General features: G+C 39.3%; 1 protein-coding gene across 1 annotated transcript in view; it reads left to right on the top strand.

Annotated features, from left to right (window-relative positions):
• KCNK2 (potassium two pore domain channel subfamily K member 2) overlaps positions 1–12,141 on the top strand; it is a 130,092-nt gene extending 117,951 nt beyond the window's left edge. Inside the window, exon 9 of the mRNA XM_031060589.1 lies at positions 9,821–12,141. Coding sequence (XP_030916449.1) covers positions 9,821–10,138 — 318 coding nt within the window. The 3' untranslated portion in view covers positions 10,139–12,141. The remainder of the gene's footprint in view (positions 1–9,820) is intronic.
• The last annotated feature ends 2,590 nt before the right edge of the window (positions 12,142–14,731 follow it).

The raw sequence follows: 14,731 nt of genomic DNA, 5'->3' as shown, positions 1-14,731 counted from the left end.
TCAGCAGGATTTTTTTCTTTGTCATATTTTTTCTTTTACTTTTGTATGCAGAGCTTCTGAATTCCAGAATTTTCAGCAAAAATGCCTACCCAACCAACAATCTTAGGCATTTGGGCTATAGATCCTGGAGGAGCCAGTTCGCTTTACTGTGTGTCGGGAGTCCAGGTGACAGACTTATGTTAGATATCAGCTCAGTATGGACAAATGATTTTTTCATGCTGCCTGTCTTTTGAATTGAGCAACATGCAGCCAGCTTTAAAGACCAAGCCTAAAATGTTATGAGAAGTAGAACATTCACTTCTTGTGGAAATTCAAGAGGCAGCTGCTATATTTGATATTTATAAACAAATTCAACAAATTTGACTCATCTGAATCATCATTCAGTTTAATCTTCTTGGCACCAGTGACAGAGCTGTCACTCAAGTCTGTCAAAACAGAATTAGGCTTGTCATGATGATGCTGTGGAGGTTATTGCACTCCCTATATTATTTGTTGCCTTTTTATTAGCTTTAGGCTGAAGGTGCTCACCCAGCATAAGGGACCCAGCAGAAAGAGAACTTGAGCTCATTTCTCATAGCCCCCAAAGAGAGACTCTAGATCTAGGTTTGTATGCATGAAAAAAAGAAAAAAATTAGTGCACTCAAGTGAGAAACAGTTTTGAAGGGTTTTCACCCTCCAGGCAAACAGACTTGTCCTCAGAGGCTGAGTAGTGAGGCGTATGACCAAAGAGGAGGAAGAAGTTGTTCAGTTGTTCAATGAACTCTTGACCTGGCTCTCCCTGTTTCAAGAAACAAAATCTGTTCACTTAGAGATGAAGATGGTAGAGAGTAACTCTTCAACCTGGTGATCAGAGTCACTTGCTGGTCCATTTTACATTGTTTCAAGTGAGATGAGTCAGCTTCTGTTGAAGAAAACAACTATTTGGACTTTTCATATGTCCATTCCCCCCAACCAACCAACCCTCCCACCTCCTGGCAAAAGAAAACAGACAAACAATCTAAAACATAAAAGAAAAATAGGCAAAAACATAAAAAACCCTCAAAACAAATCCCAACAAAACAAAAACCCAAAACCCTTACCAACCAAAACCCAAAAAACCAAACCAAACTGCAGCAGTTTTGCAAATTTTATATCCACAAGTTCACTGAATTGGTAAGGTAAGGGTGATGTGATGGAAGTCTGTTCCTAGAAAGCACTGAAATGGAAATATTTATGGCAGACAAATACAGTGTCAAAGCCATGGTTTGCAAAGTAATTTTGCAAGGCAGTGATTAATAAGGGTAACAATTCTAAGATGTGCAAGCATGGATTAATCAAGTTTCTGTAGCAAAGTGGTGGTACTGCTGCAGATGTTATTAAAAGGTATATACTGGAAATGGTATATACTGGTGTACTGGAAAACAGCCACTAGATTTTTCGTCTAAACTTCAGCAAAAATGCAGAGAGCTACAAAAATGCAAGGGAAGCATCTGAAGAGAAATCTGTCTTGCATTAAGAGTTGTTTTTTTTCCAGTACATCCAAGATGTGCAGAAAAGTCTATTTGGGAAGGAACAGCCATGTTTGAAAAGGTGATTGTTTTTAATGATTTCTATGAGATGGGGAGAAGTATAAAATCTTTCTACAGTCAAAACAACTGCATGTCTCCAGTCAAATTTGACTAGCAACAGGACAAAAAATTCAACCAAAACAAACCCAAAATAAAAGGTGGGAGTACAGTCTCTCTCTAGCAGCCCAGAGTCTCAGGGATGCATAAAGAGTGGTTTTGGTGTAAGGAGGAGATGGAAATGACTGGCCTGGTTCTGAATGCAATTTTTTCTCTTCCTTTCTATGAGTTTAGATTATCCTGGTGATGTTCCTGAACCTGCCCTAGCAACAGTCTGTAATACTGAGTTCCTATATTGATCAGTCTTTTAAAAGTCTGCTGTGGCAATGTGTGCAATAATGGATAGGAAAGAACATCTTGTTCTGAGAATTCCAGGAAAACTAAACAGCTGATGGCTTTTGACACTTTTTTGAGGTCTTTCCTCATAGTTTTGTGTACTTTGGACATGTGATGCTTGCTTCACTTCAGATTCAACACACACACAGATAACATCTCCACAGTTTTGCTGTGGTTATATTTATATTTGTATCATGCCTCTTAGCTGGGCATACCAGGCACTCAGAGAATGCTGTTTTGTTACTGCATATTGAGTACCAGGTCCTGCTGGGTGCTGATTAGAGGAGATATGCTGCCAAGGACACTTCCATGAGGAGCAGCGTGGCCCAGGGCATGGGGACACTGTCAGTGTCTCTCATGGCAGCCCCTGTGCCTGGCCCTGCTCTCCCACAGTGTTCAGGGAAGAATTACTCCAGTGGAGGCTGCATGCAGCAAGGGAGTGAAGGCAAGAACTATTGACTTTGCAAAAAAATAAACTTACAGCAAGAGACTCATACTTCATAATAAGAGAAATTGATTAAAGAGAGATCAGTTGTAACAATGGCATTTCTTGGCGTTAATTACCCATGAAGATTCCCAGAATGTATATTATGATGATCTACATTGAGAAATCTTAATTTTTGGAGATAAGATGTAATTGATCCTTTGTTACAGCAAAAAATATATCTGTGGTTTACTTTATTGTGGGCTGAAAATATTCCAGGTTAAATATCACTGGTATCTTCATGATTAATATTCCTGACAACCTTACTTTTTTTTTTAGGATAATCTCAGTGCTTGGATGTTGTTAGGAAAATACTCCAGAACATGTCACTAATGTTGAGTGTATGAATCTGATAGCTGTCTTGAGGATGAATTCCCAGACAAAGCAAGTTCAGCAGAATGCCCTTGCAAGTAGGTTTGTTGATGTTGAGGAAAATGCTCTGCAATTGCAGATAAAAGGGACCAAAAAAGCTACAGAGTACTGCCTTTCACAAGGAGTAGGTGCAGTTGTAATACTAGCGTTGAACAGCCAAAGTGGAGCTTTAATATTTCACACAACTATCACTCCAGATATTGACACTAGAAAGTTAAGAAATAAACAGTTCTTTCTTGGACTTGACCAAGTAGTTAATATAATCATTCCTTATTACCAAGTGGAAATTAAAAGTCCTTTTTTATGTTTGTTCTTTTTTAGCATAACTTTATAAGCTAAAAAAAGTCCAGTGAGTTTATGAAACAATTGTTGTCTCTTTCCTCTGGGAGAAAATTTAGGCAGTCTTTCAACTGCCTGTGGCTTGGGTTTCATTATGCTTCTAGTACAGTTCTTAAAATGTTTGCTATTCCTGGCTGCAGCCAAGTCATTGGCTGTATAGCACAGGCAGAGGAGACACACTGTTCCCCTGAACCACCTCAGGCTCAGCTGGTAGAGCTTTATGCAAACCTAAGTAGTTTCTTGTGGCTAATACAGGCGCATGTCATTCACTCTCACCAGGTTGAAAGAGGGGTTGGATGGCTCTCTGGGGCAGCTGAAACCACTAAATAGAACTGATTTTTAAAGGAAAATTTCAACTTTTTTTTTTTTTTAATCTTTATCATTGGAAATTAATAATAAATCAGAACAAGAGAGAGTGAGATTGTCAGGCCCATAACTTGTCTACACTACTGAGACTACACACATGCAGATCTATAAAAAGACATATCTGATGGGCAATATTCAGTAACATCTCTTTGGAAATACCTACCATAGCAGTCTTCATATTTATGGAAAAAAAAAAGGTGAAACAAAATAACTGTGGTGACTCTTAGTATATCTGCTTCTGTTTTGTAGGCATGTTTTTTTAGGCTGTTTTTATTTTGTTGAATCAAACCGTGATAGAGGAAAAGGCCATTTCTTGCATCTGCCATCTGTTACATCTCCACAAAACATATTCCCACAGCTGCCACCATGAATGTTCCTCCACAAATAAAATAATCAAAATTCATGGGGTCTCTGCATTCCCATTGGAGAATGTGGTTTATTTCATCCAAGACATCAGATGTGTTCATGGAATTTATGTGGGTGAAACCAAACAATCATTGCTCACCAGAATGAACTCACAACTATTGCTTATTATGGGACTCAACAATCCAGTTTCTTTCAGGAGAACATTGCTCCCAAAAATTTCTGACCACCATGGCTACAAAAATACAATTGTCTATGTAACTGAAGCCTTACCCCAGAAGATGACAATTTCACAAAAGAGAATCTTTTCCCCTTTAATATTTATCTGAAAAACAGAGGGATGTGTATACCAGTGAGTGGAACCCAAAAAGGCATCACTTACTGCTTCGTGCGTGCCATTCCTCTTGAAATCAAAGTCTGGTACCTTGAAGGCCTGGTGAAGGAGAGCTGCCTGCTACAGAACCGAGGTCCTGACAGGATGAAGGCACAGAAGAGGGTGGTTCATCATAGAACATGGTGGACCTGGGAAAGCTCAGCATAGGTATCTCATTATTGCCTGTGGTATTTCTTGCTTTTTGTGGCTGTTTACCTTTAAAGACAAGTAGAGTACACTCTTCTCTAAACACCTCTCCACAGGTATTTTGGATATGTACTAATAACACTGTAGTAGCAGAAATACTGACAGCTAGATCATTTGGTTGGGAATTTTAGGTGGAATGTAAATGAGATTCCCTTCATGTGCAGCAAATGCACAGGTTTTACTAAAAATTTTTGTGAAGCTTCTCTTTTTCTCTTCTGCACTCTGGTCTTCTCTAGCCTATAGAAACTGAGGTGGTAATAGAAATTTGTGTCAAGCAGCAACTTGCATGGGAAAAGGCAGCATATGTCTGCTCAGAACTGCAGAAAAGTGAGATGGCAGGTAGGAAACCCCTCTGATGCACTCAGGGATAAACCCACCCAGCAGCTGACTTGTTAAACCCATCACCCCTCTCTGTACCTACATTTTTTAAAGGAGCTTTGTGGACAATTTCTGTGAACACTGGCTGAATTTCCTGAGAGCTAAGACAAAATTTTGTGCTCTGTATTGTGCTGCCTGCATAATTTGACATGTAATGCACTTTCTAGTTTTGTCTGAGTAGCACATCATAGAGAGGTTAATTGGATGTGTTATTTTTAAGTAGCAGGATAAAGTACACTGGAGAGGAAAAATGAAGCCATGAAAATTTTGGGAATGCATTAGGGAAAAATGCAAGAAATTATATACTGGGCAACATCTAGACCATTAAGAATATCTGTAAGGAAGGGCACCTGTTTTTCACCCTAAAATGTAGTCAAATGGGTACCTCCAGCTCATCTACTTGCTTTTTAAATTCAATTTTTTGGCTTGCACTAACATGCTCATCATAAAATGTATGAGCCCTGTATGCCAAAGGGAAACAACATAATGCTCAGCTGTGACAGAAAAAGCTGCACACATTACTTTGAAATATATGTTTCCATTTTCTTGCATGACATATATATATAATGCTATTTTTTTCTTATTTTCTACTCAGTGGTATACCTCCTCCTGAGTATATCATAACTTTCATGTCATATATTTGAGCTCCATCCAAGCAGGATATATTTCTTTCCCCTCTGTAAGCAGAAGTAGATTAACTGATTTTACTGTGATGTTGGGGTTTTTCAAGAATATCCCCATGACAGAGGAGCAAAACTGAGGCAAAGTTAATTTAGTCAAGTGCATTTGTCTTGGTCTATTTAAGGATGTCCTTAATTATGCTTTTGATTGTTTGTTTTCCTGCTAGAGCACAGATGTGGCTTAATTCAAAGTACAGATTACTTGTATATGGCTACATGGCTTGTGCTTTCCAGACACTTAATAGGATGAGTGGTTTTCCTGAATGATGGGAAGTTTTGCATGCATTAGTATTTGGATAATTTTGTGAATGTCCGGAAAGATTCTCAAACTCTTGACAAGTATAAGGAATTAGAGCAAATGTACTGAAGGATGAAGCAGGTGCTTCAGGATGTTGAAATGTTTTTTTAGTTTCAACAGTAGCATCCCCTTGGACATTTTTACATTCTGGTTTATGCTGTTGGCCTTTACCCAAGTGCAGAGCTCGGCTGGACAGAAAGCTAAAACACAGTAGCAATGAAACTGCATACGAACTTTTGACCTTACTAGAGATATTGACTGAGAGCCAGTTCTAGGACATTATTCATTTAGATGGATTTTGGCAGGGGTAGGTGAAGGAGTGGTGGCTTAATGTCCGTATTTTTTTTCTAGTTCTGTCAAATTCAGTATATCTGTCTTGAAGTTATATTGGTGATCACGCAGCCTGGGAACTGTTTGGTCATTCAGGAAGTTCATGCAGTACTTCACTGATGTCTGCTTGTTTTTCACTACAAACCCCCCCCAAAAACCCAGTAATGACTTTAACAAGAATGAGTAGAACACTCTCCACAAATTGTTCAGAGGCAGTTTCTCGTTATATCCTAAATTAGTAAATGTGACATCTCCACCACAGGTAGACACATAAATTGGCACAGACATTTGGAGGTGTTACTGGAGATGACCTGTGGTATTTGAGACATCCTCATAGGGTTGTTGGATATGGTGCAGATCATATGGGATACCCTGGCAGTGGTAGCTGGAGGCCAGGTGACCTGGGCTGGGCAAGGAATTGGGTCAATGCTGCTCATTCGTTGGAAAAGCTGTGGGTGTTGGGTTTTGGAAGTTGTTTTGGTTTTTTGGTGTCTTTTTCTTTTAATTTTGTTTTGTTTTGTAGTGAAGTGTGCTGTGTGGAATACTTAGTTGTGTTACTATATACCATAACTCTCAAGAACTTGTTATTGAGACCTGTCTTCCCTGAAATCATAAGGCAGTAGGGTGCTGCTTCCTGCTTCTTAAATACATAATGCAGTTACTTGCTCTTGATGTTCAGCGTAGCTAGGTTGATACTCCTTGTGAAATACGTCTAACACCTTGCAGTCTAATTTGGATTTTGATGTGGAGGAAGTCAGTTCAGGAGCTGGGATAGGGACCTATGTCCCCATTACTAGTAGCATTTCCCTTCCCTGAAGGCTAAAGTGAGAAGCATCACCAAATTAGTGCTGCTTCTTGTATGGCTGAGTCAGGTGCTATCACTGTGACATGTTTTTCCTATTGCTTCTGAAATATTCTGTGACATTCAGCCTTATGTTAAGTATGTAGTTGTCAATAATTTCTGTGACTAAGAGGCCTTGTCCTCATGTCACACTGCCCCCAACTATGACAGCTGCAGAGTCTACAGAGCTGTGCTGTAATGAGGCAAGAGATCTGGAGAAAAGTAAATTTTTGTTACAGTATGTAGGTATGCCAAGAATTTAATTACTTTTGAGCAGCACAGGCAACTGGCATTTCAGTTGCTCTGCATGAGACATGTTTTGGTTGTCAGAGCCCAGATGAAGAGGAGCTGCAATGCAGTGTGTTAAAATGTCATAACCTAAGGACAGAAAGAACCTGAACATATTACAGATATGTCCCTATGGATCAAGGAGGGATCAAATTATATAAGCAAGTAACTAATGTGCACTGGTAGTCAAAATGGCACATTTCTTATAATCCTCTTCTTACAATCCTGCTTGAGTCTGTAAGGGCTATGGAATTAAGAGTTTTGTTTCAAAGAGGTAATATTTTGGAGTGCATTTCAGTGCACATGAAAAAGAGGAGCCAAAAGCAGTGATTTGGGGCATGTATATTTCAAACAACACTAAACTCCTGGTTCTTAATGTGTTTCAATTCTCTCTGTTTTTCTACTATTGCATCTTGATTCTACTTAGCAATAGCATTAATAACACCATATTTCAATTTGTGTTTTTCTCCTACAATTTTAATATAAACCAACATCACAACTTTGGTGTATGGACAGGTAGAGTTGTGTCCACCATGCCAGTGTTCCACACCACCTTAATTGGCATGAGCCTATCTCCAAAGGCACATTTATTGATGCTCTTCAGCTGGCTGCATAAACTTGCTTCCCCAAAGAAATCTCACTAGAATTCAGACATCAGCTATCCCAACAACTACAATTTTATGATTCTCCTGAAAAACTTGAATGCCCAAGAACAGCTTGCCCAGTGCAAGACAGGCCATCACCAGGAACATTCTGAGCCTATTCTAGAGTTTATCACATAAACTTGCTTTCTTCAGAAGCAAGGCCAGTTGATTTTCTGTCCTGGACAAATATGAAATTGCGTGGGGACTTAAAAAGATAAAAAATTGAAATATTAATTTTAAATCCAGATAGTATTGCTTGAATGTGACCATATGCAATGCCAGATATGTGTGCCTGAGCAAAATACCTGGTCTGTTAAATGCTTACACAACTGGTGAGGGGTATATATATATATACAATGAAAAGGAAACCTGTGTACTGGCTTTTTGCTCCCCTGGACAGAGCCATTCTCCAGGACCTTGGCAACCTGCCTTTAGTAGGGCTTAGGAAAAGGAAAAAAATTGCCCCAGGGTGCGCACTGATAGTATTTATCATTTTTTTATTACTTGTTTGCTACAAGTAAAATATTGGAGCAGCTGAGATGTTTCAGCATTGCAGATTTCATTATTTTCAGATCTGAAGTTTAATGTGTCTGATCCTAGCTGCACAAATTAAATACTAATAATCATGCAGCTAGGTGAGTCCTCTGTGTATTGCAGATAAATACCCTTGTTTTAGAAAACAGACCTTTGTCCACATTTGTCATCTGTGTAATTCACTGAAGTAGATATGAATGTAATAAAATGACCCTTGGGTAAAGAGATCATCTTGTTTTGTTTCTGGAGGGGGGAAAGTTTTCCTGAAACTCTGTCACCCCTGGATGAGCTGACTAATTTTTACCTTCATCATATTCCTGTTTTCCACTGCACTGCAAAGCATAAATAACCTTGTGGCTTTTTCTCTAATGGTTTGCACCCTATATTTCTCTGTGTAAATTATTGTTCATTTCTGTGCTTACCAAGTCAAGTTTGCTTGCCAGTGATTGAAATTCTGGACAGAACAGTACCAATTAGACTATTTTTGTGGGTTAAAGTGTCCTGGAATGCTTCACTTTTGGAGTTGTACTTATGAGTAGTCTATAATCCCTGTGCTGCACCTTCCCAATATTAAACTGTTGAGGGAGAAGAGATTTGAAGAGAAACAATCTATTTCCTTTACAGTTACAATGAGATTATATCAACAAGGGTGCATCCTTTAGTTACCTACATAACTTATTTAATGTAACAGCGGTTTGACTGAAATACAAGTGCAAAAATATAAACAATAAATAAATGACAGACCATGGTCTACCTCAGACTAGATCTGCTTAGTCTACCTTATGCCATATCTGAGGACAAATAAGGATGATTTGGGATTCAGGCTGGGAAGCAGACATGCCACTGAGGTGACTTTTAGCTGTTGCTGTGTTGGTGCTATCTTTGAGCAAGTACAGGAAAGAGGATGCAAACAGCCAATGGTTTCCTTTGAAAAAGCTTTTCTGTCTAAATTTAGGAAATTCTTTGCCAAGTCTCCCAAGGATCTTTCCAGAGACAGTGAAAGTGCTCATAAATAACCCCTCACCCTAGTAACAATACATAACACAGCCTGGATTGCTGGGATTTCAGCATCCCCTGACCAGCTGGGTATTGTGCAGCTGTCAAGCCTCTGCAGCTTCGCTGTATTGCTGACTGCCTATGATAACAATAAAAAAAATCAGAGAATATTTTTGTGGTTTTGGAACTGTTGTTAACTCTTGCTAGTGCAACATTTCTTCTTTAGCTGCTGTCAATAAAAGAGTGAGTCTTAGGCATGAGAAATTTGTGCCAGTGGCAGCGGCAGCTCTTTGGCAGCCCTGCACTCTCCCCATGCTCCTGAAATGAACAGTGTCTGAAGTCCTTGGTGCCATAATACTTCCTTTTTATTGCTGATTTTTGCTGCAGGTTGGGGAGTTCAGAGCCCACGCTGCAGAGTGGACAGCCAATGTCACCGCCGAGTTCAAGGAGACTCGGAGGCGCCTGAGCGTGGAGATCTATGACAAGTTCCAGCGGGCCACCTCCATCAAAAGGAAGCTCTCTGCAGAACTTGCTGTCAACCACAACCAAGACCTGACCCCCTGCAAGAGAACGCTGTCAGTGAACCACCTGACCAGCGAGAAGGACCTCTTGCCAGCTCTGACAAAGACAGACAGCATTTACATGAATGGTTTGACGCCGCACTGTGCAGCAGAAGAGATAGCCGTGATTGAGAACATTAAGTAGCCATGACTTTGGATCCCAGCCCTTGGGAAGCTCTTGGCTTAGACTAGCCATACACCTTTTTTTTTCCACCCTGTCAATGACCAGTGCTAGCAGCATTTTATATGTGTGCATGAGTTCCACAGAAAAACTCCAGTCCCAAGTTACCATCGCATCTCTTCAGAGACACATAGATGAATGGCACTGCTGTTTCCAAAAGATGCTGGAACAAGCAATGTTTTCTGCCTTTATCTGCCCAGACTGTTTTTCACTTCTAATGTGCCATATGGCCTCACGAATGAATCTCACTTGTTTATGGTAACAATGTAGCTTTGAGGGATCAGTCCTTAAAATTTCAGGGTCTACCTTACTGAGCCTAGGAATGGACAATTTCTGGACTACAACACATTTGTAAATGGCAAGAAATTCTTATGCAGCCTTTTACCTAAGAAATTTTGGTCAGTGCCTTATCTTTTGAAGAACCAGAACCTCTACAGTTCCTGTATGACTTTTGTTTGTTTGGGTTTTTTGCATGAGAAGTGTATTTCATTTAAGCCTTTCGTTCTTCTTGAAATGGTGGTGTTTCAAAGGTGTCTGTTGTGAAGATACCAACCAGCATGAATGAATGCCAAAACTCAACAATCATCAATTGATGTTGTTAGCTCCAAATTTAAAGGCACTGCAGTTTCAAAAGTTGCAAACCTGTCCCCCAGAAGCGTTTTGTTTTACTCAGGTCCAGCTGATACTCGTTCATGCTGACTTGTAGGTTTTGCAGACCCTTTTCAGGTCTTAGTTTTCCAAGCAGTGTTCAGCAGTTGTTTTTCTCTTCATCAGATGTACCAAAAAATCTGCAATTTATCTATCACTAAATTATTTGGTAGATGACAAGAGCAAGTAAAAATTACTGTTTTGATGAGAGGCAGGGGGAGGCTTTAAATTGCTGTGTTCTAATAATCACATCCAAAAAAACAATGCAGAAGAATACAGCTATTTTTAATAAACACAAACCTTCTGCCAGATATTTGGTATGAAAAGGATTCTTAATTTCCTTTTTAAGCCAAGTCACCCCAGAGGCTCCATGATATTTTACCCAGGAATCCTGGTGGAGTGCTTTCCTGAATGTCACGTGGGCTGCCTGTGCCAGAGCTGTGGCTAACGTGGGAATGCAATTGAAACTGGTATCACTGTGACTTTCTACATTTCAAATAGAAATGGCTCTGAATATCAATGCAGGCATGAAGAAGAGCTGATAAATAGCACAATCTGAATACTGATGATTGTTCAGACAGGATAGGCTGACAAGAAGCAGCTCTAAACCAGACTGTGGGTTTTCTTTATTGGTTTTAAGAAAACACGTTAATTTTGTACCTTCTGTTTTGCTTATAGGTTGTACATGAGATTCAGAAGAAATGCAGGATGGAATGGATAATTTTGCATTTTTTTCCTTATGTTTAGTCTATTGTAACCTGGCTGTACATAAAATGAATAGAACAGGCCTTAAAGAAAAATTTAGGCTCTGTAAATTAAAAAAGAATGGGACTTTGCTGATTGGGCATGATTCAAGTGGCAAATCTTACAGCATCTCTGACCATTAGATAACATACAAGATATGAATGTTCATGTTTTTTGGATGCTTAGCTTGTTTTCTAATAAATATAAGTTAATATGTACATTCAGTGTAAATATCAGTCAATTAACATTTACAGAGAGTACGCTTTTAAAACTAAGAAAGTTCCATGACACAGCACTGAGCAATGCTCTTATAACAAAGACCCTTGTCTCCCCAGCACAGTGTTCTGAATGTCCACATGGCAAGGGTTCCTCTTGCCATGTATAAACTGTGAATTGTAATGAAAAATAAAGTTTTTAATTAAAATAAGTTTTCCTGAATCTCCTGCTTGCTACAACTGGAATGCTAAGGAATAATTTGTGAAACTGATTTTTATGCTTTTATTGGTTACAGAGTATAGCAGTTTGCCACCTGCTTTAATTTAAGCTGGTTTAGCAATAAAGGCTTGACTTACCCAGCACAGAAATTACTATTTTTTTTCCTTGATATTAAAAAACATGCTCTTTGGTTGCCATGCCTTAAGTTGTGTTTCTTGCTATTTTGTTTCAATGACTCATCAGGATTCCGTTTCTTCCATCATGTGCTCCAGAGCTTCTGGCAGTTGCTCCATCCTTGTCCTGGGGGAGGTGCAGGGGCTCTGCCCCTCTGTGCTCCTGGCTCTCCTGTGGTTGCTGGTGCCTTTCTGCAGAGGGTGTGAACAAGCACCTCTAAGGACAGCAGCCTTTCACACTGCAGCAGTTTTACTCTACGGTCAGTATTTTCCAGGGGCCTCTTTAATTAGGGAATGAGAGCCCACACCAGCCTGGTGGTAAGTGAGGCAGACCGGGGTTTTTGTGTTGTTTCCATCTGATGTGTGTGGGGTGTGTTTTAGTGCCTTTTGGAACTGATTTTTTAGAAAGGGACAGGTAATTTTCAAAGTTTATTGTCCTTGATTCCCTGAGATATCTTAGGTTAAAGCCTTGCTTCCTGTTACCAATCTCTAACCAGCTTGTTTCCAGTTACCAGCCTATGAAAGTGCTGGGCTTTGTGGTTTCTTTCATTTTAAAGAGTCTCAGGACCTGCTGAAAAGTTTGTATTTTTTGGACATCCTGTGGCAATGTTTGAGATACAATCATGGATACTTAAACCCACTCAGGTTTTATTTGTTTTGACTTTTGAATGTGATCTCTGCAAAAAGAATCCCTGTTAATTTATATATATTTATTTTTTCACTTTTGTAACAGACCCAAATTATCCTCCCTTATCAAAATTGATTTACCTGTAGGGAACAAAGCATAAATAAATAAAATCCTTTATTTGGAATTTTGATAAATGAAGGAGAGAAGATACCACAGTCCAGATGGTATAGGTAAGTAGATTTATCATGATCCTAACATGTCCAGTGTCATTAAAGTCATTGGAAAATCTTTTCTTTCCTCTCCACATACAGTGATAGACCACAAAGTCTGAGGATGGCTCAGTTAATTTATAACACTTGATGAACTCAAAGATTTTTCTCTTTATTCCCATAAGAGCGGATTTTTGTATTAAAAACTCTGTCTTTCTTGCCTCAGGAAATTTTGCAAAGCTCATTTTCCCTTCCAAATATGGAGCTACCTAAGCATGAATTAGGATCCATTTGTACCTTCTTTTCTGTCACCCATACATGGAAACATTTCAGACTGCTAATATGCTTGGTACTTAAGCAAGCTTGTGAAAATGGTAAGGGGCTGTTTTCTTTAATACTGAAAAAAAACCCAAAAAAAAGGCATTAGAAAAATATCTTCTGGATGAGAGACAAAGTGTGGCACATAAAGATCTATAAAGACACATGTGCCACCTAACAGAACAATTTATTTCTCAGTATTACAGTAAACACTTCATTAAAAAAAACAATTTGAAATCTCTTGAAGTGGTAGCTAGAGGTGATCTGTATAGTTTACTGTTGCCTGTGGTAATCTTGTAATTTTTTTCTTTCTATTTTTTGGTGTGCTGTACCTGATAACGTATCTGTGTTGATGAAACCCTCAATTTTTGGGTAGCCCTGCATGAAAGCCAAGGAGATCAAGTTGCAGAGAATTTGTACCATGCCCCATTCTTGCTTGAGTACCTGGCAAAAACTTTCTTTGGCATCCCCTCTATGTGCTTTGTAGCCCCAAGCTGCCTCTCCCCCTTTTTCTAATATTTTGGGAGCCTTGAGTTGGGACTCTCAGAGCAGTGAAAAGCTTGGAAGGATCAAACCCAGAAGCTTGCAGAATCTCATGAGCATCCCAACCATGGCTCTCTCTCGCTGTCTCTCTCTACCTCTTCCTGATTCCCTGGAAGGAAAGCCTGGGGTGTAAGAGAAACCCACAGAAAAGCAAAACCTCTAAAGTTCCCATCCTTGACATGAGATGGACCTTCCTTAGGTCACACTGTGAGACCAGGGATGGCAGATAGGAGATCTGGACATTTGTGTGGAGTTCTTCCTCCTCCAACATTATTCCTACACCAATGACCTCTGAAGAGGAGCACACCCTGCAGAAGAAGAAAGGAGGCTGCTCTACTTTCAAAAGCAAAGTCAGGTCTACATGCACATCAAAAGTGGATGCACATTTATAACTAATTCCTGGGAAGGAGATTTTCCTGACAGGGAAACTACCTGCAGTGTTGAAATACAGCAGTAATGCTTCTAATAAATTCCTGTCATACAGTTCTGTGATAATTAACTTTTCTTTCCTACCCTGCAGTACTGTTTGAAAGGATTTTATACATATGGAGAAATACACATTTTGCATGACTTCCACAGTTAATTATTTCATCACTAAATTTTTTTTTTATTTATTTCTGTTGCCCTGCAGATTTAAATTAACAACATAACCTTATAGTGAATAAAGTGCCCCTTTTGGGAAAAGTAGACAAGATGCTGATTTAGTGTGATTGGAAATAACAAGCTGTTCAGCTATGTGGAAATTAAAAATGTCAGCTTTTTCATTTGAACAAGCATTCTCTGCTTTGCCAAATTATTGTTACAATTGTAAAGAGCCTTTGTGAGAATCGATAGGTATAGTTTTATTGCACTTGGAAAA

The sequence above is a fragment of the Geospiza fortis genome, unplaced genomic scaffold (assembly GCF_000277835.1).
Source record: "Geospiza fortis unplaced genomic scaffold, GeoFor_1.0 scaffold41, whole genome shotgun sequence".
NCBI lineage: Eukaryota > Metazoa > Chordata > Aves > Passeriformes > Thraupidae > Geospiza > Geospiza fortis.
This window is presented reverse-complemented; position numbering and strand designations above follow the sequence as displayed.